This window comes from Panthera onca, chromosome D1 (genome assembly GCF_046562875.1).
Source record: "Panthera onca isolate mPanOnc1 chromosome D1, mPanOnc1 haplotype 2, whole genome shotgun sequence".
In the NCBI taxonomy this organism is placed as follows: domain Eukaryota; kingdom Metazoa; phylum Chordata; class Mammalia; order Carnivora; family Felidae; genus Panthera; species Panthera onca.
The window spans coordinates 5410655-5435652 of NC_138348.1; the positions used below are offsets into that span (position 1 = coordinate 5410655).

Sequence of the window (24998 nt, forward strand, 5' to 3'; positions counted from 1 at the left end):
TGGTTTAAAATCCCGTGGCAATGAACCTATCAGATGCTTGTGAAATGAACAGACATATTTTGATTCAAACAGACATGTGTCAGCTTGCCATTCTACTCCCATTAGAGCTTTAGCAGAAGCCAATGAATTTTATTAATATAGGCAGGTACACATAATCATTCAAATGATTATAATAGAACAAGATTGAGAAATTTTAGCCAATAGTTGTTTTCAGATGGGTCTTAAAACTAAGTCTTTCATCAAATTAAGGAAATATAGCTAGGTAATTAGAAAACTCTCAACCTATGAAAAATGAGAGAAGGCTGTTCTTACAGGGGGGAAGGCTGAGAGGCATAGAGATGTGCTATCTCCCCACACCTAAAACCATCACACACACGTGACCATGGCTTAGAAATTCCTATTCTACTTTTACCCAGTGGAGTTCTTTGGCTCCCAGCTGGTACAAAGTTGGCACAAGTATGGGGCACCTGGGTGGCATAGTCGGTTGAGTGCCTTGACTTTGGCTCAGGTCATCATCCTGCAGTTTGTGAGTTGGAACCTGGCATCGGGATCTCTGTTGTCAGCATAGAGCCTATTTCAGATCTTCTGTCCCACCCTCCCTCTGGTCCTCCCTCACTGGTTCTCTCTCTCAAAATAAATACACTTAAAGAAAAAAAAAAGATGGCACAAGTATCAAGAGAGGCTTTCCTGAATGGGCTATTATAATGGCCACATGGATTCCATAAAAGGAGAAAAGAAGTATAATTTATTTATTTAGAATTATAAAAACCTTTAGTAAGGCTTTGTACGGAATTTTTACAATGCCCTTTTTTTTTTTTTTTTTAATTAAACTCTACACCCAATGTGGAGCTCAAACTCACAATCCAGAGATCAAAAGTCACATGCTCTACCAACTGAATCAGGCACCCTCAGAATTTTTAAAATATAGAATCTAGAATAATTCTGTACCACATATGAAGAACTGGTAAAAAAAAAAAAAAAAAAAAAAAGAAATGAATAAAAAAAATAAAGTAAAGAAGAAAATAGATATCTCCAAATGTGTCCCCCATAACATAATGCTAGGGACAGTTCCTAGTATTTTCATAAATGACATAGAAGACAACATGGGGTAACAATACAAACAGAGGGAGATAAATTGAGAAAGAGCTCACAAGCCAAGTGAATGAATGTTGTATAATTAGCCTTTCACTTGGGCAAGTGTAAGGGAGAAGGCCTAGAGAATAATACATATAACAATTAATCTGAACTAGTTTTATCCAATAAAAAGTCACCCAAATCTATGCTGATACCTTATTACATTAGCCAAGAATCTCTGGTAGGTTTGTTCATAAAGTACTCTCCAAAACTGGTAAATTAAATACTACCACAGATGAAAAGATTAATATAAATAAATCAAAATTATATTTTTACCTCTGTATAAAACCATGGTATTCTCTCCCAGTCAATGGCACCACCCATCAACCAACAACTAAAGCCAAGAACCCAGAAGTCACCCTCCTCTCTGAGAACATCGAATGAGATCACCAAGTCCCATCAACTCTGTGTCAAAATACCTTGACTCAGTCTAGCCTCTACCTCCATTCTTGATACCAAACCTCTAGTTATCATTTCTTTCTAAACTATTATAATAGATTCTTAAGGCGCCTGGGTGGTTCAGTTGGTTAAGCGTCAAACTTTTGATACCTCGTGAGTTCGAGCCCTGCATTGGGCTCTGTGCTTATGGCACAGAGCTGGCTTGGGATTCTGTCTCTCCTTCTCTCTGCACCTCATCTGTTTGTGCTCTCTTAAAATAAATAAATAAACTTAAAAAAACAATAAAAGTTAACTATAATAGTAGATTCTTATTTCATTCCCTTGCCTCTGCAATTTTTCCACTACCAGCCTATCCTCCACAACACCCTCCAAGGGCAATCTCTCTAAAACAAAAGCATCATCAGGCCTCTTCCACATTTACAGTTCCTCTAACATCTTCCCATTTCCAATTGAATAAAGTACATACAACATTACAGGATTAACTTTTTGCATCTCAGATTCCCTCCCATCCTTATGTTCCAGTAACTCTAAACTACTGACAATGCTGTTTTGAGCTTGTAACGCTGTCTCATGCGCATTTGCCTCTGGACATGCTGCTTCCTCTACTTGGAATTTCCTTCCTTGCCCTCTGACATGCTTGGACCATACTTAATGTTCCAATACCCAACTTAGTAGTTTCCTTCTCATTCTCTCCTTTCTCTTGCCTCTATACTTTGTACTTCCTAAATTTCATTTATCACAGTATAGCATAAGTATTTGTTTATATGGCTCTTATTAGACTATGAGGAGAGGTTACAAGATATTCATTTCTATATACGCAGTACATTAAGCACCAACAGTATGCCTGACAATGTTTGTTAAATAAATGAGCACAAAGCCAAAAAGAACAAAACTTCTGAACCTATAATTCCTGTAGTTTTAATAACCACACTAAAAAATAGTTAACAGGTAGGAAAAGATGTGGAGAAAGGCAATTATAATAATTAAAGAAAAAAAAGCAACTTCCATGTAAGGAAAGACTAAATAGGCTTCTTCAATTTAGAAAGTCTGAGATGTTTTATAACTAAAGGTACAAAAAGAAAACAGGACGATACTGTTTACTAAATCCTGAAAGCATGCAACCAGACAGCAACACAGTATCTTAAAAGGAGTTCTTTTTAGGAATTCCATTTCTAAAAAATTCCCTTTATTTAACAGAGAATAAATTTAAACTCAAGGTATTCAGCCAAAACAATGGTGGAAGTGGGCCACATATGAAGCACTTAGCATGATGCCAAGCACAAAATTTACATCTGAGATATACTATTACATGGTTTCTATCAGTAAAGTGTGCAACTCCCTCTACAGGAAGTCAATGAATACCAACAATAAGCACTTTTCAGTCCACAACAACCTGTCGCAGGTAACACTGAGGGAGACGTTTATTGCTAAGAAAGCACCTTGGTAATCACTATCTTGTACACCTGAAACTAATTTAACACTGTTAACTATACTAGAATTAAAATAAATAAAATAAGCTCCTTGGTATAAAAGTGAATGAGCATGTACACCTGCTACTGCAAAAAAGCAACCTCTACTTTTTGATATGTCTTATTCTGCTATACCATTCATTCAAGTCTGCCCAATTAAGGCCTGTACTTTATCTTTCCTTCCTTTAACCAATCATGGAGAAGTTTCCACTGACAGAAAGCCATGCGTGTGTGCTAGGTGCATATATAAAGATATAAACACACACACACACACACACATTTCGCTTTTGCTAGCAGCATTAAGCAGCAGTCTTCAAATACTTCTGAACTGACTGCCTCTCGTTCAAAGACACTCTGGCTATACAGCTATGATCAGTAGCTTAGAAAAATGTCCAAAATTCAACATATGAAGAAAAGTGTTTTTGCTTTTTTTCTTTAAAAAATTAATGTTTATTTTTGAGAGAGAAAGAGAAAGAGAGAGAAGAGATCATGAGCAGGGAAGGGGCATAGAGAGGCAGAGACAGACTCCGAAGCAGGCTCCAGGCTCCGAGTTGTCAGCACAGAGCCTGACGCGGGGCTCGAACTCATCAGCTATGAGATCATGACCTGAGCCAAAGTTGGATGCTCAACCAACTGAGCCACCCAGGCACCCTGAGAAAAGTTAAAACTTTTTTTTAAACTTATTTTTAAAAAAATAACTTTAAGGGGCACCTGGGTGGCTCAGTTGGTTGAGCGTCTGACTTCGGGTCAGGTCATGACCTCAGAGTTTGTGGGCTTAAGCCCTGCATCCGGCTCTGTGCTGACAGCTCAGGGCCTGGAGCCTGCTTCAGATTCTGTGTCTCCTTCTCCCTTTGCCCCTCCCCCATTCGTGTTCTGTCGCTTTCTCAAAAATAAGTGAGCATTAAAAAAAATTTCTTTTAAATAACTTTAAGCTATGAAGCTTAAATTACAGTAACTAACTATAATTTTTTTTTTGAACACGCAGAAAACAAACTAAAATAATTCCACTGGTTCTCAAACTTTATTATCTACCAGAATCACCTGGTGGGCTTATTGACCCCAGAGTGTCTGATTCAGTAAGTTTGGGGTAGGACCTGAGAATGTATTTCTAACAAGCTCCCAGATGATGTGGTCAGGAGCACTTTGAAAACAACTAGTTTAAACAATTAGAACTGAGAAAGACCTTGCAGATGAATAACATAAAGCCTGAATAACTACCACAGTCTTCCTGATTACCAATCTAAGGTTCTTTCCATTGTTAGGGTTCAGCTATTATAAATATTTCATGTATCTTTAGGAAGTGCAATTTTGTCCAATTCAACAGACATTTTTCTGAACACTTATATAAGACATGATCCTTGCCTTAAAGAAGTCTACTCTAGCTGGATGAAAAGAGACTCAACTGTCAAATAATTACAACCCAAAGTGACTGGTCCCACAACAGAAATGCATGTAATGTGCCTCAGGAATGGAACTGAGGAGAACTCAAGAGAAGACTATCTGGGGCCTTTGGAGGGTAATTAGGAGCGTACCAGGAGGACAGAATGGGGTGGGAGGGAGAGCATTTTAGAGATGCACATTCACAGAAAAAAAAAAAAAAATCTATCAAGCACCTACTGTGGACCAAACACTGTACTAAGTATGGGGATAAAACAGTGAGAAAAGGCATGGTAGTAGCCTTTAATGAGGCTTGCAATCTGAAAGGGAAACAAACAATAATTCAAGTAAACATAAAGATGCAATTTTGATAAGTGTTATGCATAAGAGATATTTTATGAGAATGTATAACAGGAAGATCTAGTCAAAGAAATGCTTCCCTACAAAAAGGGTCTGAAGGATGGTACCTTGGCATTCTATACAACATGTTCAAACCTTTGTGCATAAGAATGTTTGTAGACACTATTACTGTTAAGTGAACACTGTGTCTCCTTTCAAAGTTCAAAGGAGGGATACTGGTAGGCTGCTACTCAACTCTACAAGACAAAAAGACTGTCAATTAGCTTCTTCACACTGCCTGGCAATGGCTATGAATACTCATGCCCATTATCTAGGAAACCCATTTCCCAATATCAACAAACAGGGGAACTTTACTAATTATGAAAATAGCCTGGTGAACACAGTATAAGAGCAAGGGTAACCAGATGGTCTTAAGAAATGAGTAGTGTGTTCCTTCTTTCTCTATCCAGTGACCATAACAAGTGAAGCAATCAGACATGGCAAATTCTTGTTCCTTGTCTCCCTTCTCTTTGATTCTGTTCTAAACATCACCCTCCTCATAACTGTGAGCACTCAACCACAGAATAGATTAATTTTATTACATTATGCTTTGTCTTCATAAAAAGTTAACCAACCAGCAATATGAGTCTTAATGATGTAAACAGTACTATGCTATGTATATGCCAGGGAAACCATGCCCTGTCCTCATGGAGCATACAATATAGACATAATTAAATTTTCTACCTTGGGGGCGCCTGGGTGGCTCAGTTGGTTGAGCAACCAACTTCAGCTCAGGTCATCATCTCACAGTTTGTGGGTTCGAGCCCCGCGTTGGGCTCTGTGCTGACAGCTCAGAACCTAGAGCCTGCTTCAGATTCTATGTCTCCCTCTCTCTCTGCCCCTCTCCAACTTGTGCTGTCTCTGTCTCTGTCTCTCTCTCAAAAGTAAGTAAACATAAAAAAATTTCTATCTTGTACGCAGTTAGACATCATGAGAGATACGGAAAAAATTATGAGGATTCGAGAAAGAGGTTTCCTTCTACACACAGGACTAAGGAAGCAGTATCACAAATGAGCTTTAGAAGATGAGAACTAAAGGGGCACCTGGGTGGCTCCATCGGTTAAGTATCTGACTCCTGATTTCAACTCAGGCGTGATTTCAGGGTCGAGACTGAGTCCTGCATTGGGTTCCATGCTGAGCATGGAGCCTGCTTAGGATTCTAGAAAGAAAGAAAGACAGACAGAAAGAAAGAGAAAAAGGATAAACTTTACCTTTAAAAAAAAAAAATGAGAACTAGGGTAGAGACAGGGAGACAAAATAGCACAAGTGTGTGGAAAAAAAACAAGAAGGTAGCTTGGTTTGGCTAGAACATATATAAGTTAAGAGTAGCTAATAAGACTATAATCAATTAGGGCCTGAATATCAGGCTAAGGAGTTTGTGCCTACAATGGCAAACGCTTAAGTTAACCAAGCACTTATAAACAATTTCCAAAAAGTAAGTTTTATTTTCACTAATTCCACACATGAAAAATTAAAGTTCCCAGGGGTGCTTGGCTGGCTCAGTCGTAGAGCATACAACTCTTGATCATAGGATCACTGAGTTCAAGCCTCACATGGGGGGTAGAGTTTACTTAATAAAAAATAAAAATAATAATAAAGAAATGAAGTTAAAAAAAGGTAAGTTTAATAAGCTGAAATTCAAAGCCAGGTCACATGAACCAAAGCCTAGTGTCCCTCCCATACCACCAGTGACTACAGAATGGGAAAGCTACAGAGAATAGGAACAACACGATCAGAACCTTGGAGCATAAACATTTAAGAAATGACAGAGGGACACCTGGCTGGCTGGCTCAGTCAGTAGAGCATCTGACTCTTAACCTTAGAGTCATGAATTCAAGCTCTACATTGGGCGTGAAATCTACTTAAAAAATAAATAGTAAATAAAATTAAAAATTTTTGAATTTAGGGGTTCCTGAGTGGCTCAGTCGGTTAAGCGTCTGACTTCGGCTCAGGTCATGATCTCACGGTTCGTGAGTTCAGGCCCTGCGTTGGGCTCTGTGCTGATGGCTCGGAGCCTGGAGCCTGCTTCAGATTCTGTGTCTCCCTCTGTCTGTCCCTCTGCTGCTTGCACTCTCTCTCTCACATTGTCTCAAAAATAAATAAACATTAAAACAAATTAAAAAAAATTTTTTTTTAAATTTAAATGGCAGTGGGAACTATCTAACAATGAATACTAGTAATTCATCGGGTCTTAGCTACTGATTAAACATGAGGGATAACAGACAAAGGAGTAATAGTTGATAACACCATTAAAAAAAAAAAAGCAGTGGTCTCTTCCATCTTAAAATATAACACACAAAAATCTAAGAGAGCCTTCTCTGGATCCTACACTTTAACTTGTAGCTACAACCTGCTCCCCTTCTCTCTTCACAGCCAATGTCTCTAAATGTCTCTTCTTTCATGATGTTTAATGTAACATTTATCTGATGTGTTCTGCTCCCAAATGCCACTGAAACCCCTGTTTAGTCACCATTAACCTCTATGTTGCCAAATCCAATGAAAATCTCAGCCTCTGGGTAGCATCCACCTCACCTGACCACTGCCCTCCTCTTTTTTTACATTCTCAGTATGAAATGTTGTTTATGTAGCCCCTTCTTCTGTCATTTTCCCGATCTATAAAATTGAAATAAAAGCACCTTCTTCATAGTTATGAGCATTAAGTGAGTAAAAATACACTAATGCTTAACACGGTGCTTGATAAACAGTATCACGGTTTCCTGTCTTCCAAGATACCAGTCTCTTTTGATTTTCCTCATACTTTTCTGCACACCCCTACCCCCCGCAATACCTTTGTAAGCTTACGCCACGTCTACCCAACTTCATTGACCATACCTATGCCAACGAGACACAACAAACCCTTCCTGTGGCCCAGAACCAGTTACCTACTCAACAGTTCTACCAGATGTCTCATAGGTATCTCACATTCAATCTATCCAAACTTACTCAAAACTGAGCTTACGTTCTTCCCTTCTATCTCCAGCCCTGCCCTTCTTTCAGTGTGCCCTATCTTGATAAAAGGACTACACCACAAGCCATTCACATGAGAAAACCTTGAGAGGCATGTTTACATGTACCCCCTTAAACTCACCCTCCCATGTATCCAAGGAACCAAAGTCCTATGATTCTATTTTCTAAAAATTCCATAACCTCCCGAATTCCACTGCCCACATTCGCAACTGTATTGCCGTCTTACCTCAACCACTGTAGTAGCCTCCTACTTGGCGTCATCAAATCCATTCTCCCTCCCTCCCTGATCCCTTCCCTATCCTGCAGCTGTTTATCAGTCCACCCATATTAGTCCTCTGATAAACTTCTGCCTTCCCACCATCTTCAAGATAAAGCCCTACTTGACCTGACCCCTGACTATCTTGTCAAGATTTTAACTCTCTCCTCCATCTACTTCTTTGCAGTTACACTAGCCTTTTTGGTCTTGCTTGGTTGGTAGGTTCTTCAAACACATCAGATTCCTTCCAATCTCAGGGTTTCTGCATATGCTAATGACTTCCTTTTTGACTGGTTACCTCTTACCCTTCTGGTCTCAGTTTTACTTTTTTTTTTTTAAGTTTACTTACTTTTGGGCGGTGGGGGGAGGTAGGGGCAGAGAAAGAGGGAGACCAAGGATCCAAAGCTGGTTCCATGCTGACAGTGGAGAGCCCAACACAGGGCTCGAACCCATGAACCGCGAGATCATGACCTGAACTGAAGTCGGGCGCTTACGCCCAACTGAGCCATCCAGGAGCCCCCAGGTCTCAGTTTTAAAGGCTTTCTCGGGAAAAGTGTTCTCTGATGCCTCCTCCCACTCCTGAAGTTTAGATTAGGTCACCTTATTATAAATTCTCACTGCATCCTATATTTACCTTTGTAGTCCTTTGCGTAACTATAATTGACATTACTAGCAGAAATATTTAATTACTGACTTCCCCACCGGACTGTAAGCTTCATGACAAAAGGACCATGCCTGTCTTGCTCATCACTGTATCCCAGTGTCTTTGTTTGGTGTCTGACACAAAGTTATAATATTTTCTCATTCATACCACAGGATTTTACATTAGCTGGTCCCTCTACCCAGAGCTCTTTTGACACAGATTTGGTCCCCTAAGCCCTTGAACTTCACAAGAATGACTCCACACATCCTTCAGGTCTCAGTCACAAAATGCCATCTTCTCAGGGAGCCTTTAGTGATCATCTAATCTCAAGGAGCAATCCTTACCCTAATAAGTACAGATGACCCTTGAACGACATGGGTTTGAACTGCATGGGTTCACCTACATGCAGATTTTTTCTGATCAACACAGCACAGTATTGTAGATGTATTTTCTCTTCCTTATGATTTTCTTTACATTTTCTCTAACTTACTTTATCATAAGAATACAACAGGGGTGCCTGGGTGGTTGGTTCAGTTGGTTGAGCGTCTTAATTTCAGCTTAGGTCATGAGCTCACAGTTCGTGGGATCAAGCCCTGCATCAGGGTCTGCACTGATAGCATGGAGTCTGCTTGGGATTCTCTCTCTCTGCCCCCACTCCTGCTCATATTCACATGCATGCGTGTGCACACTGTCTCTCAAAATAAACATTTAAAAAGAGAATACAACATATATATAACATACAAAACTTATGTTAATTGACTCTTTATGTTGCAGGAAGGCTTCCAGTCAAAATAGGCTATTACGACTTAAGTGTTTGGGGAGTCACAAGTTACACATGGATTTTCAACTGTGCAGAGGGTCACTGCCCCTAGCCCCCATGTTGTCCCGGGCTCAACTGTATTTCATCAACTTCTTAATTTCTTCAAAGCAATCAGCACTATTTGAAAGCACAGTATTTGGAAGTTCTAAAAAGTAAGGCCCAAGTAGCTGGCACAGTGAAAGCACTGAACAAACATTTATGCGAATGAATCTCCTGAATGAGAAAAGATTACCTGGGGAACACCCAAAGTTCAGCAACAAAACATATACAAACTGTCCTTCAACAAAGTAGAAAAAGAGGCAGTACGGTTTAGAAGGCTTGGTAGCCAGACTGCCCACTTTGGATCCTGACTCTTACTCTTGTTGGCTGGATAACCTAACTTCAGACAAGTTACTTAATTGTACTTGCCTCAGTTTCCAAACCAGAAAATGGGAATCACAGAACCTATCTCAAAGGGTTGCTGAGAATTAAGTCAGTTATATGTGTAAAGTGCAGCACCAAGCACACAGTATGCACTCAATTAATGTGTACTATTATCCATCAGATCGGACTTTTTCCTACCTTGTTTTAAATACACAGGGTGACTTTTCCTTTATCTTATCCACTCAAAAAGGCTCACCACTTTTTTTTTGTTCACCACACATCTCCAAGGGCACCTTTCAGATAGATTCAGATATCTGAATGGCACCTTCGGGAATTGTGCAACATGGTAGCACCATCCTCAAGTTCTGGCAACCCCCTCCCCCTGGATTATGATGATCAGAAGATAAAGATGATCAAAAGACACAAGAAACAGAGAAGTACTTTGGAAACTATGAAAGTACTATACAGTGATCACTGTATTTATGAATCTACATTCTCTTGAAGTCACTGTCAGAAACAAGAGTGTGTTGGCCAGATTACTGCCCTGACAGGAAAGAGTTCCTAGCTTCCATGATCCATGGACATCAAGAGATGGATTAAGGTTGGGGCTACCCTGAATTCACACTGAGGGCCACAACCAGCTCATGAAGTTGTTTCTTAAGAATGGTCATAGGGTATTGAGCTACAGGGCAATTCATTATATTTCAATATTTGCTCACATCAGTACCACAGCTTTTATCTCATTTTTCTATCCTTCAAAGAGTATATCAAAAGGAAATTTCTTGTTGTAACTTAATTATTGATCTCAAGACAGTGCAGACTTACTTACTTTGGTTATCCAAATAAGCTGATTTCAAGATAAATTAAAAGGAGTATTAAATTGGCACCTGGGTTGAGGATTTTCCATAACCATTTAGTTTTTGACAATGGACAACAAAACCCTTCATACTTTGGGCAAAGCCCTAGGGAAACGCAGTTTGAGAAGGCTTTTGAAATGTTCTGTGTTAGACTTAAAACTCTTAAGATTAACAGCAGAAAATCAGGATGGAAACATAGAACCTATCTACTGGATATTTCTCTTTAAATCAGGGTTTTCAATCTCACACTGTTGACATTCTGGACTAGATAACCCTCCTCTGTGGGGGGTTGAGCTGTGCGTTTAGGATATTTTAACAGCATCCTTGGCCTCTACTCACTAGAATACCAGTAGTACTTCCCTAATCTGACAATCAAAAATGTCTCCAGGGGCACCTGGGTGGCTCAGTTGGTTAAGCATCCAACTTCGGCTCAGGTCATGATCTCACAGTTCATGGGTTCGAGCCCCATGTCAGGCTCTGTGCTGACACCTCCTCGGAGCCTAGAGCCTGCTTCAGATTCTGTGTCCCCCTCTCTCTCTGACCCTCCCCTGCCCACACTCTGTCTCTCTCAAAAATAAATAAACATTAAAAAAAAATGTCTCCTGATATTGCCAAATATCCCAAAGAGGCAAACTCACACCCAGTCGAGAACCCTTGCTTTAAGTAATCTGTTCCAATTTTCTAAAACATCTACCCAATATTCTCTCCTCTCCCTTTCAAAACTCCTTCCTTTGGGGCACCTGGGTGGCTCAGTCGGTTGAGCTTCCGACTTCGGCTCAGGTCAAGATCTCACGGTCTGTGAGTTCGAGCCCCGCGTCTGGCTCTGTGCTAACAGCTCAGAGCCTGGAGCCTGCTTCAGATTCTGTGTCTCCCTCTCTCTCTGACCCTCCCCCACTCATGCTCTGTCTCTCTCTGTCTCAAAAATAAATACACATTAAAAAAAATTTAAAGGGGCGCCTGGGTGGCTCAATTGGTTGAGCGTCTGACTTCGGCTCAGGTCATGATCTCACGGTTCATGAGTTCAAGCCCCACGTTGGGCCCTGGTGCTGACAGCTCAGAGCCTGGAGCCTGCTTTAGATTCTGTGTCCCCCTTTCTTACCACCCCACCCCTGCTTGTGCTCTGTCTCTCTCTGTCTTTCAAAAATGAATAAACATAAAAAAAAAATTTTAAACTCCTTCCTGATCTTTCTAATAACCCAGACTTAATCCCAGGGTCCACCTTAATTCTTCATTCGCCTCCCAAATCCTCAGAAATCCCTAAGTACAATTCCCTCTATGACAGGTCAGTTCTCTTGTCAAAACAGCAGGTGATTAAGATGATACTGAAACTCAGCACTTGTGATCCCCAATCAAGCACTTTTTTCCATCATAACATGCTGCTAGCCATCAGTCACCAAGTTTTGTGAGTCCTTCATTTTTCCTCCCTTTCTATTTCTATTAACTATTCCCCAGAACAGTGGTTCTCAAACTTCTGCATGTATCAGAATCACCTGGCCTGTTAAAGCACAGATTGCTGGGCCCCAACCCAGGGTTTCTAATACAGTAAATACAGAGCAGGGTCCCCCAAATTTGCATTTCTAACATGTTCCCAGATACTCAGATAATGCTGATGCTGCTGGTGAGGGAACCACACTTGGAGAACCACTGCCCTAGAGCTCAGATACCTATCACCTTAAGAGATAACTTATTTCAATATTCTTTTGGACACATCCCAGACCTGAAACTGCAAAAATATTACTCCTAAAACACCACTTTGATCAAATTGCTATTTGATTAAAAACAAACCACAACTTCCAATGGCTCTCTATGGTCCATACCTGGCCTTCGTAATTGTTTAAAGTATGTTCCCAACATTATGAACAGTGCCTCCCAAAACAAATCTACTTTAGTCCTACGAATCTAATGAGCATCCTCAGGATAGGCCTAATAAGTGTCCCACTCCATAGTAAAGCTTATGCTGTCTTTACCTCCTGTAAGGCCACCCTCTTCCCTCCTCCTCTCTACCTACCTGAAGGAGGCCTTCACCACTGTATCTGCCAAAACCACTCGCTTGGTCACTATCTGCTGCCTTCTATCTTTATGGTTTAAGTTTTTACCAAGTACTCACAGATAGAGAAAACCCCCAAGAACCTAAAATTTAAAACAGAAAACAATGATATGAGTGACATGCATAAATAAAAGGCTTGACATACACACAAACTGCACAAATACTGCTGTTTTAATAGATCAAGTGCAATAAGCTCAAAGTTCACAAAAAGAATGTGCCAACTTTTTCTAAACATGATAAAACACTGACTGTCAAATATTTGTAGCTATCTCATTTAGGATGTTAGGATCTGTGAGGGAAGAAATTTTAAAAGCAGTTTCAAAAAATGAGAAAGTACTTAGTCTGCAACTTTCTACAACAGGAGTGGCTATCATTTGTTTTCTGTATGAGATAACACTGCTAGAAAGATGACAAGGTGTGACACAAGAAACATGGGGTTCAAGGTCTGGTTCCATTCCTCACCAACTTTGTGATCTTGGCCAAGTCACAGGCCAAAGGTTCCATTTCCATTTAAAAAAAAAAAAAAAAGTTTAAAACTATACCATCTACCTTATAGGCAGTTTTGAGAATTAAATAAGGTAATGTATATGAAAGAACTCAGCCTAGTACGTGGCTCATAAATGCTTACTGAATTCTAACATTTGTTGACATAAAAGCACAAAGCAACAATACAGGATTATTCCAAAAATGAGATTACACAGAGCAAATTAATGAAAACTACAGTCAAGGATGTCCACTTCCCAAGAAGAAAAAAAAATTTTTTTTTAACGTTTATTTATTTTGAGAGAGAGAGTGAGCAAGCAGGGGAGGGGCAGAGGGAGAGAGAGAATCACAAGCAGGCTCCATGCACAGAGCCTGACATGGGGCTTGATCTCATGATCCATGAGATCGTGACTTGAGCCAAAATCAAGAGTTGGATGCTTAACTGAGTGACCCACCCAGGCGCCCCCAAGAAGAAAAATTTTGCAGGACATAAAATAATGCCATGTCTCTCTGTATGGTATACAGTAAATATATCAATTCTTTGGCTTAATGATCAAAACCAAAACTTGAGAATAACACAAACACCATCACTTGCAACTTTGCAACTTTAAGGCTATCTAAAAGCCAGCTAAAACCTTGAAATAGAAGATTTAGGACAAGATTAGGGGTAGGAGAACTTAAAATTCAGAATGAGCTTTTAAAGTTAACATTTTTTCATTTGTAATGGCCCAAATACTATAAATATGTAAATATGTTCATCTGGGATGTGTGCTAAGCATATACGATATATATACATATATTACATATATATACATACACATATATATGTATATATATTAATATGTATATGTATATATATTATATCTGTATATATATCGTCATAGCTTAAAGCTTCGAGGCGCCTGGGTGGCTCAGTTGATTAAGCATCTCACTCTTGATATCAGCTTAGGTCATGATCTCATGGTTGTGAGACTGAGCCTCACGTCCGTGCTCAGCGTGGAGCCTGCTTAGGATTCTCTCTATCCCTCTACCACTCATTCTCTCTCTCAAAAGTAGCTTCTGGTTCTATGTACACTGCAAGACATACCCAGGTATTTGGCTCATCCCCAGTCACCAAACTCTCCTCCATTCCAGTGGCTTATTCCTAGCACTCAAGAAATTGGTAGCAAAGAAAAGTATTTATCAGGGCTTTCAACAACATCAACAAATACTTATTGAGCCCTTTCTGTGTTGTAGACGGAGTACTTTCTCTTTTTTTTGAGGCTACTTATTGAGCACTTTCTATGTGTAAGGCACTATTTGAAGCATCCAGTATATACCATAAACAAAAAGAAAGTCTCAACTCTCAAGGAGCATATACTCCAAAGGAGAGAGATGCACAAACAAACAAACAAGTATGGTACTGATTAGTGCTCAGCAAAATAAAACAAGAGAAAGTGATAGGGCTTAAATACAGTCCTCATTATGTGTCCCTAAAATATAGCTTACTGTGGAAGACTGATGCGTAAGAATAAAGAATTAGCTCCCTCATTATTTGCATTTTGAATCACCCAAAAAATGGGCAACAAGTTTTTCCTACATCATCAGTAAGGAGGCTGCAACACTCGGAACAATGTACTCCTCCACCAACACAGTTGAAGGTTAAGTCTAATGAAATAATTATAAGTAAGCAAATTCAACAATTTAGATCATCTTAATTTTTTTCCAGTTGTTAACAGTATGATACTTTCATGCTAGGAAAAAAAATGGCTTAAAACTAGAATTTTATTTTGCCTAGTCCATTCTTGGTCAGAATAGACCTTAGTGTGGTCAGAAAGACCACTCATTCAGAGTAGGACTGTTTGCAAAAGGGATGATCTGGTAACTGCTGCTGAATCTGGGAAGACAATTTTTAAGGGTAACCCAAAGAACGGTGAGAATATCACTAGGGCTTCAGTGCCCCCAGTTTCTTACAAAAGATAAATGATTTAGCTGATTCGAAGAAAACTGTATGTTGGGAACATTAACAGTACTGAACATCCAATAGTATAAGAACATCCTTTAGAATATCTCTTAATGTCATCATCAAGATTGACAAGCAAACTGAATTCTCAAGTAAATCGACAACTCCTTCTTCAGATAACACCACTAAGACTTAGGCGAATTCAGGAGGAAAAATATTCAGGTTACATAATTTCTTTTACCAGGAAGTATACTGTCTTCACTTTCTTTTACAATGATTTAGGTGTCCGTTTGTTTCTACAATTGCCTTTGGCAGAAGCTAATGAGTTTTTTCCATACTAAATGTAACAATGTGTACAAAATATTATACACGTTGAAGGCACATATCATAATCCAGTGTATTAAAATATTTAACAAGGGCCATCTCTTCCAATAAAAGTGGAAAAAGTCCCATGGTAAAGTGATACTACATAGCATAGAAATCTTAAGCATTTAAATGCACATTATTTTGCCCTTGATTTTCTATGCAATAATAAGGATTGCTCTGGATTGGTATGATTTTAGAAACCTGAAAGATCATTATAATTGCTAAGGATTTAACTTAACATTTTAGATTAAGAAACTGTAAGGTATTATACTAAACATTCCCTACAAATAAATACTTAAATATACACGGATAGTAACAAACATCCAAAACTACTCCAACACTTTGGCTCGTGAAATCAAATGGGAAAAAAAAAAGTTCCATCTTCAGTACTTGTCAGTATTTCTCAATAAGGTTCTCCATCTAAATTTACCAGAAACACGGAAATAAATCCTCTTTACCTCAGGACAACCAAATACCCACCCATCGCCAACACTGAAGCTTCTATCCCTCTCACTGGACTACCCTTTCAAGTGTATCAATTTGCCTTAGAGATCTATCTGGCTTTGTTCTAGGAATCTATACACAAAACTACTAATCTTCTCATTAAAAAACAAAACAATGTCTTGCTTAGGAATAATCAAACATTGTTCGCCCATCCTTGTCATTTCCTACTCTGCAAAACAAGCATTCTCGCTCCAGAAAGTAGAGCGAATATCCCAAATGTACTACATACACGCCATCTTCAAAGGTACAATTCTCTTCCACATGTAATAGTAAATAGATTGGCAAAAGGCATGCCATTTTTTTTAAACGAGCTGTTTCTGACTTTACAAAATGACAAAGAGGATATAAACATAATCAAAACTTGCCAAATTCAGCCTATGCACTTGAGAAATAGCTATATCATCAGCAAAAAGCACTGATATGATCTATTGTTAGATCATTACTATTAACAGTATTCTTACTAATAAAAATACAACTTTTTTTTCTTAAAGATAGGTAAAAGGTCCTAAATACAAAAAAGTCATTCCAAAATGAGTCTAGACTCAGGCTTTTAATACTGGTATTGTTTTCTCTCTCAAGAGGCTACTTTGAAGGTATATCACAGAGGGATGCCTATTTAGGTTTTGTCCCCTAAAACAACATGGAAGTAACATTTAAAAACACTATAATCAATGTACTAGATAATTCCATTCAATTTGACAAATATATATTATACGAGACCATGCAAATTTTAATCACTAAGCCAAATAAACCTGTCATTTGTCTCTTTCAAACTTTATCCTCTATGACCAACAACTGCAAAACAAAAATAAGTTCTACACTTTAGCCTAAAGACAAGGTGTTAAAAAATAGTTAACTACTATAAAAATCAGCCTTTATAGTCTTAAAATTCCTCAAGTAAGATCTAACTTAATCAATGTTGGATCAATAGGAGCACTCACGAGAGAGAGAGAGAGAGAGAGAGAGAGAGACATGAAGTTTGGTAGGCAAACTTGTCACTCAAATAAGCTGCCAACATGCTCTCACATCAAAAATTATGGTATAGAAGGGATTTACACTTCAGATATAATTTGGTCATGTAATCTTAGAAAGGAAAATACATGGGACGCCTGGATGGCTCAGCTGGTTAAGCATCCGACTTCAGCTCAGGTCATGATCTCACAGTTAGTGAGTCTGAGCCTTGCGCCGCAGGGCTCTGTGCAGACAGTGAGGAGCGTGGAGCCTGCTTCGGATTCTGCGTCTCCCTCTCTCTCTGCCCCTCCCGTGTGTGTGCGAGCTCTCTCTCTTTCTAAAATACATGAACATTTAAAAAAACTAAAAAAAAAAAAAAAAAAAAAGGAAAACAGACATCAGTCACTCTAAACTTCAGAATTATCACCCAAAATTCTAAATAAGAGCCCCCAAAATACCTGATGTACCCTCTTATACAACACTGCTACAATAGCACATGAACCAAAAGAAAAAATATGCTAGATAAGGAAAGGGTTAATGTGTGCAACAGGTAGCACTTTATGATTTAAAAAAAAAAAACAAAAACAAAAAAACTTGCCAGGACAAAAGTCACAGATTCCTTGGATCTCCTTACTGCTACCTCCCTATCTTAAAAATGTTAAAAAATGTGAAGAACTTTTGCTAGCTGAAGAAAAGGCTCTTCCTTTGAAAGACTGGATCCCAAGATCCAAGATCCCTCAGGTATTTATGTAACAGCTCAACAATTCTTACAGGCCTGACATGATACAAATGAATTCCCCATATAGAGCTGGGAATAATCACCTGGGAAGAGAATTTTGCAGCATCCTTTCTTCTACGTTCCCAAAGCTTAAGAAATGTCAAAACAAAAACCAATCCTTAGCACACAAAATTTCACTACTGATACACGTAGTTTATTTCTAAAAGCTAAAGAAATGTATTCTCAATACACAAATTGGGAGACAAGAGGCAAATCTCTGAAATAAGACTTGCCGGAACATACGCCTGCTAGATATACTTGCCAATGCACTCCACACCTTTGTAAGAGTCACATTTAAAAAAAGAAAAAGTAGCCTTTTCTCAAAAAGAGTGGAGATCATCAGAAAATAGATTATAGAATCACTCTTTCCCCCCCCAAATTCAGTCTAAAATGCAGACCTAAAGAAGACCACCACAAATTCCTTCAGTAATCTTCTAGGTCTTTCAGTTTACCAAAATTCACACAGTACAGACAATTCTTTGGTTTTCCCCAAACCTTACTCTACAGACACACATTCAAATTTCTGAAATAGATGGTGAGAATATTAATAAAGTTCTCTTTCACTAGGAAATACCAAAATCAAATTCTTAAACTCCAATAGGGAAACCCTGAAAGTAGGTCTTAAAGCAGCAAGCATTCATATGCACACACAAGGAAATTCCCTCCAAATCATTACTAAGTAAAAATTTCTTTCAACAAGATGCATCTCATATTTCCCTCCCAAAAATACAAAACACAGAACTTTTGGTATTCCACATTTTCTCACTCAATCCCCACCAACCCTCTAAACCTATCAGTATTACTTGTGTGTTAAAAAATAAAAATAAAAATCCATAGTTCTACTCCCCAGCTCAAAGCCACAAATCCTGACACACCATAATCTACAAAATGATATAGAACTATCCTTCCTCAGTTTCGCCCCTAGAATTTACATTCGAATCTAAATCAGATTACAGTATCAGTATTGCAAAATTAGTGATCCTTGTCACGTTGTAATCCACAAAATCCTTTGATTTACAATAGTTTGTACAGAAATTAAGACTACACATACAAGTCCATTTCCAAACAGGATGAGTATTAAGGCTCTAACTGCTTGGCCTAAAAACCAAATGAATATACCTTCTTTCCTCTGGTACACAGAAAGGCCACCTGAAAAGTTTTAATGATAGTAGGTTCACAAATAGAAACAAAATAGTTATTGTGCTTCAAAATTGGAAAAAAAAAAAAAAAAAAAAAAGGAGGATAAAATACTAACCAATCTCTGGCTGTAACGAATCCTTTCTTCTTCGGGTTCCATCTCTCACTCTTCTGTTGAAATTACTGTAAAGAAACCACTCCAGGGCTGCCTTCCTCTTCCTCCTTAGGAACCAGATTGCAACACTAAAGAATAATGATATGAGCAGAGATGAGAACTCATCCTCAAACTCAAGCTTTCAGAGAAAGAAGATTTAAGATATGTGTAAGTTAAAGGCTGACAAATCTGGTTCCTCTTCATCAGCCTGAGACCCCTCTGCTCTCGGGCAAGTGGTTCCATGTCATGACCAACATTAATCACGTTACAACTGTCCGAGGCCTAGGCAGAAGGAGGTGATGCTGGTTTCAGTTCCTGGTGGATGGGCCACACCACTGTTTCTCCCCACAGGACTACAATAAGCAAGCCTCCCCTTGATGGCAGCGATAGCAAAAAAAAAAAAAAAAAAAAAAAAAAGAGGTGGGGGGAGACTTTTATGTGTAGAGAGCTGACCAGGTGAAGCAGGCACTGAACTAATCCAGATCCCAATCAAATTAGTTCTCTCTCAATGGTAATTAGAAACTAAAGGGGGGAGGAAAAGGGCAGACAACATAAAAAGAGGACAAGAAATCAGGATTTAAAGAAAGATCCCAAAACAATTTCCCATACCCCTCTAGCAAAGCCGCACACAATCGTCGCCTTCCTTCCCAGACTCCCTGGATCTTTTCATTCCCAAACCAACACTCCACCCCAACCAAGATGTGTACAACTCTGAAACAAATTCAAGAGAGTTGCAGATCAGGTTCAAAAATTCCATTAGATCCTTTGGGATAAAGTAATAAAATGAGCGAATCCATCCAGAGAAACAAGTAAAATACATCTTTTCCAAAAATTACGACCGGTTTGCACCACGGTCGATCTATAATACCAAGAAAGGTTTTTCTTTTTTCTAAATATTCTCAAGGATAATGGCTTCCATAGGGAACGCAGATTTTTTTTTTTTCTCCTTTTTGTAACTACATTACAGCCACGTTAATAGCATCCTTTCAAAACTGCTCCAAGACCAGAGGACCCAATGACACAGTTTGCAAGAGCAGTTTGTGGCAGAGCCCTCCTAGAGGAAGCCCTTGTCCCAAGTCGGGAGGGAAAGAGACCGTGTTTGCACCCCCTGGGCGAGTGTCGCCCGGGACTGAAAGCAGCCAGGGCCGGCCAGGAAAATGGCAAATCTCGCCGGGATCCCCGCAAGGAAAGGCGTTTCAATGGTTCACCCATCGGAAAAAGAAATAGAAACTTTACATTAAGACTTCAGATGCCACGGTGAACCAAACTTCCAGGAGGGGGGGGGGGGGGCCGCGGAGGGGGAATCTCACCGGGGATTTTGCTCGTGAGTTCTTGTCCAAGTGAGAAGTAAAAGATTCCAAAAACTGAGAGGAAAAATTAAATCCCAAACGTCGTCTTCGGTTTTTTCCGTGGATCAACCCACTATCCAGAGAGGGTCAGGGCGACCCGGAAAAGAGGAAACAGTTGCTGAATCAAACCTCCTCTTCAGGCTTCGGAGACCAGCAGTCGGAGGCGTCAGGAGAGGGGAGCGCGACCCCTCGGCGCCGAGCCCGGGGCGCCCCCGCCTCCCCCGGGCCAGCGGTCAGCAGCCCGAGCCCGAGCCCCGAGCCAGCCCCCGGCCGCGGGGAGCGCCCTCTTCGCCGTGCCCTAGGCAAGCAGCCGCCCGGCCGCCTCCGGAGCCCAGGAGCGGCGGCCGATCAGCTGAGACCGGCCGGCCCGAGGTTCCCCGCGCCGCCCCGGCCCCCCGGAACGCGGGCCCCGGCCCCGGGGGGCGGAGAGGGCGGGAGCGGCGCGGCGCGCCGGGCTGGGGGCCCGGGCTCCCCTCGCGTCTCCCCCTCAGCCGGGGCTCCGCGCTGCGGGACGAGCCCCCGGCTACTCCCCAGTCGCAGAGGAGGGACTCCGGGGGATGGGCCCCCTGGCGTTGCCCCTCCTCCCGGAGCGCCCCCTGCCCAGGATAGACGGAGCGGCGACAGGCCCAGCCGCTGGGAAGGTGCTCTGCGAGCCGCAGCCTCCGCCGCCGCCGCCGCTGCCGCCGGGGAGGGGTGTTGTTTCCCTCACACAGGAGGAGCCGCTGAAGCAGCCGCCGCCATTTTGAACCCGTCAGACTCTCACATACACACAGCTCCGCGGCGCACTGCGCAGGCGCCGCCCCCCCACCCCTCCTCCGGCTCGCCTCCACCCCCACCCCCCTCCAAGCCTCCCTTCGTTTCTTACCGCTCTCCAGGGCGCACGTGAACGCGCACGCGTCACTCCCCTCTAACGCGGACACTCCGCGGCGCGCGCACGCGCGGATGCGTCGGCCTCGAATCGCCCGCGCCCGACGACGCCGACGCGGCTCCCCGCCCCCCTTCGCGTCAGCCCGCCCGCCCTCCCGCCGGCCCACCGCCCCCGCTCCCCGAGGGCCTTCTTCCTGGGCTCGGGCCCGACCTGCTGCTCGCGCCTGCGCGCAGGCCAGGATCCTCCTCCGCGCGCGCCCTCCCCTCCCACACGCCCTCGCTCGAACACACAGACTTCGCCTCTGTGACCCCGCCCCTTGCCGGCCAGCTGCGCCGGCGGCCCTCCCCCACCTCTCCCGGGAGGGTGGTGACCCCCCCCCCGACCCCCCACAAAGCACAACCACCCCCCCCCCCCCACAAGCAGTAGGGAGAAGCGCCCCGTTCCCTTTCAGCCGCCCTCTGCCCCAGTCGGCCCGTCACAGTCACACAACCTGAAGGCCAGGCGGCCTGGGCCAGAGCAGCCGTTGCCCGCCTCAAAGCGGGGTCTCCCGGGGTCAGGCTGCTGGGCCCGGCCGGTCCGACCTCGGCGCCGTGTTCGGGCCTGTCCAGGGCGAGGGGCCGCAGAGAAGGGGCGCCTTTGCGCGGGCTGCCCTCCCCTCGCCCGCCGGCCAGTGGGCCGAGGACGGCCTGCCCGCCATCCCCAGGCAGGCCCCAGCGCCCCCGCCGCGGGGCCCGTTCGCCCCCGGCTCGGGGTCTCCTCGGTGCAGCGGCTCGGCCCCGCCTCACCCACTCCTCGCCGCTCCGAAGGGGCAGGAAACGGGAGTAGCATGTCTGTCCTGGGCTCGGCTCCCCCGGGGGAGCTCCAGGCGCTTGACAAGGGCGTCCACAGGTACCAGGCGCGGGAGTGGTCTCCGCGACGGCCCGGGGGCGGCGGCGGCCGGCGCGCCCACTGCGGGCCCGAGGCGCCCGGGGAGGTGGCCCTGGAAGCCCCCGCTCCTCGGCCACGCTCAGGTTTCCGCAGCGCCGGTGCCCCCCGGCGCCCCGGGTGGGACGTGACCCCGCCCCCGGCGAGTCGGGGCGCCCCCACGGAGGGGTGCGCGGGTCGCCCCGGCCCCCGGGCCGACCCCGCCGCCCCGGGCCGCGGCGGGCGCGGGAGGCCCGGCCGGGAAGATGTCTCCTCTCGGTGCGCGCAGCTTCGCGCGAGGGTCAGCGACGGGGCAGCGGCCGCCCGAGCCGCGCCGGCCCTGCCCACGAACAGGCTCCCGCAGCTCGACAGCTGCCCGACGGGCTAGCAGGCTGGGGACGTCGACGGAGCCCGGCCGGAGGTATCTGAGCAACGCCATGCGAGCAGCCCAACCGCGATCAGGGCATTTCCCCAGCCAATCTCGTGCTTTGGGGCCCGTTTAAATTATAAATCCCATAAAGGACCGTGGCTTGGGCGTTACGCATCCGGGTCGGCACTGTTGGCTGCACTACACTCTTGCCGAGAGGTGTCACACAGATCTTTTTCTCCCTGCCTTGGGTTCCCAGTCTTTAACCTCTGATTCCTGGGATCCGGGGTTGCAGGGCAGGGGAGGAATGGAGTGAATCATATAACTTCTATAAACAGCCTTCAACTCTTTTAGGAAGATGATAAAGACAATTGAAATAATGATAGCTTCTATTTCTATTAAGATTTGAACTCTTGGGTAAAGGCGCTATGTAAACCCAAGGTATTATTATTTATTACCACACGGTGTTTTTCTACATGCATACGTCGGGAGTTTTACAGACAGTCTCTACTTTGTATCACAGCATCCTCAGGAGTCAAGCTAACGTGCCTGGTAGTATTATACTCCTGTTAAAGATAGACAATTGAAGTTTGGAAAGGTTAAACAGCTTGCCTAATTACTCTAACAGAGAGGAGTCCAGCGCTCTGCGATAGCAGACCGCAGCATCTCCCAACAAAATGAAAGGTTTGTTAAGCACGCTTGGGGTGATGAGCACCCAGTGGTGTGTGGAATTCTAGAATCACCGCACGGTACACCTGAAACTTAGACTGTATGTTAACTGGGATTAAAATAAAAACTTAAAAAAAAAAAAAAAAGATTTGTTAATATGGCCTTACCCTCTTGCATTCCAGTCACTGGGAAATATTCTTTATTCTGATACCAGTTTTTGTTCAGACTTCTTAGATTTTCAGGAGCACGGATGTGAAGATCTTCACCGAAACTTTATCAGGTCCAAAGCCTTTTTAAGTCTTTCAGACTACAGTAAAATATACCTTAAAAGCAACAGTCTTTCACATTGGTGCTACCAGACGTGGTCCCAGAGGCAACTGGCTGTCTATAGGTATAGAAAAAGGCAGCAGCTTGCTTTGTTTTTCAGTAGAAGAGGAGGACTCTTGCTATCCTTAGATTAAGTGTTAGGCCTCATTGCTATTTGCAAAATAAATGGCTTTATTACCTTGCCACCTGTCCTTGTAACCCGTGGGATACTTCAGCGAAAAGAGAAGGAGAAGGAGGTCTCTAGCAGTAGCTCAACTTGCTTTTGCCCTTTTTCTTATGGTTCCGACCCCCTTAAGTAATTAACCGTCAACACCGAGTGAGTTGCTCATTTTCAGCAAAAAGATACCTCCTACAGATTGAACCCAGTTGGTATGCTGGGAGGAAACCTAAGAAGGCTCTAAGAGCAGTCACAGTAATACTTAATTTGAACAGAACTGCGAGTAAAAGTTTGTCAGATTGCAACCAGCTCTTTTCCAGTTGAAAGCTATTTAACTAGTGTGCATTGCATGGCGGGGCCGGGGCGGGGGGGAGGAGGAATAGCGTTTAAACAGATATACACAAGCATTCTTTGTTAATATTTGAAAGATGTGCAGGGTGAGATAAGAGATAGTCAGGTGCCTAGCGATTCCTCCCAAATCCCAATTGGCAAAGGTGTAATTTTGAGGCTCGCTGCTTGCCCTAAAAGGACATTGTCAAGAATAGACTTTGGGTGATTCCCCAAGAAGGGCAGTAGAGCTATGAACTGTATGGCTTCAACTGTAACTGCAGGCAGATGCAGAGAGTAGTAGATGAGAAGGAAAGAAAGGTGCCTTCTAGAGACATGGAGAAGAGGACCCCTGGTTGAAATACGCTGGTACCTTAATAAGATATTAACACATCTCTGCCTTCTTGAGCAAAGCTGAGACCCAACAAGTGCTAAGAGTCAAAATCCAGATCACCCACTTCTTTTGGGAGACTTTAGTAGGCGAAAGGAGAACTGTGTAGTCTCATGAAGTAAGTTAATCTATTTCTAATTTCTCTGCACTCCTTAAATGTTAAGGAAATAGGGATGTCTCAAGCAGTAGAAGTCTAAACCAACATAGAGAAATCTGTCTCGAAGATGCCCTAAGAGGTAGCATAACTAGTGGTTAAAAAGCTTTGACATCTGAGACTGAAGGTATACTCTCTACCAGCTATTTGATCCTAATGAACTCCTCAAAGCCCGTTTTTCATCTATGAAGTAGGAAAATGCCTAACTCTCAAATGAATAATGTATTAAAGCTCAATGTCTGGCACATGATAACCTCCAATTGTGAGCATTTACTATGTTTCTCACCTCTGTTGTTGTTTTTTTTTTAAGTTTATTATTTATTTTGAGAGAGAGCATGAGCAAGGGAGGGAGAGGGACAGAGAGAGAGAGAGAGGGAGAGAGAGAATCCCAAGCAGGCTCCATGCTGGCAGCACGGAGCCCAACCCCAGCTCAAACTCAT

At 42.7% G+C, this 24998-nt stretch overlaps 1 protein-coding gene across 6 annotated transcripts in view; it reads right to left on the minus strand.

Annotated features, from left to right (window-relative positions):
- KDM2A (lysine demethylase 2A) overlaps nt 1–21372 on the minus strand; it is a 113751-nt gene extending 92379 nt beyond the window's left edge. The window contains exons 1-2 of one of the 6 annotated variants that reach the window (XM_060607370.3): nt 21261–21372; nt 19011–19135 (exon numbers count right to left, since the gene is read on the minus strand). In XM_060607370.3, coding sequence (XP_060463353.1) covers nt 19011–19052 — 42 coding nt within the window. In that variant the 5' untranslated portion in view covers nt 19053–19135; nt 21261–21372. Of the gene's footprint in view, nt 1–12692; nt 12815–19010; nt 19136–19218; nt 20302–20356; nt 21195–21260 lie in introns of those variants that run through there. The other 5 variants (XM_060607369.2, XM_060607372.3, XM_078433722.1 and 2 more) reach the window with 5 other exon arrangements.
- Between the last annotated feature and the right edge of the window lie 3626 nt (nt 21373–24998).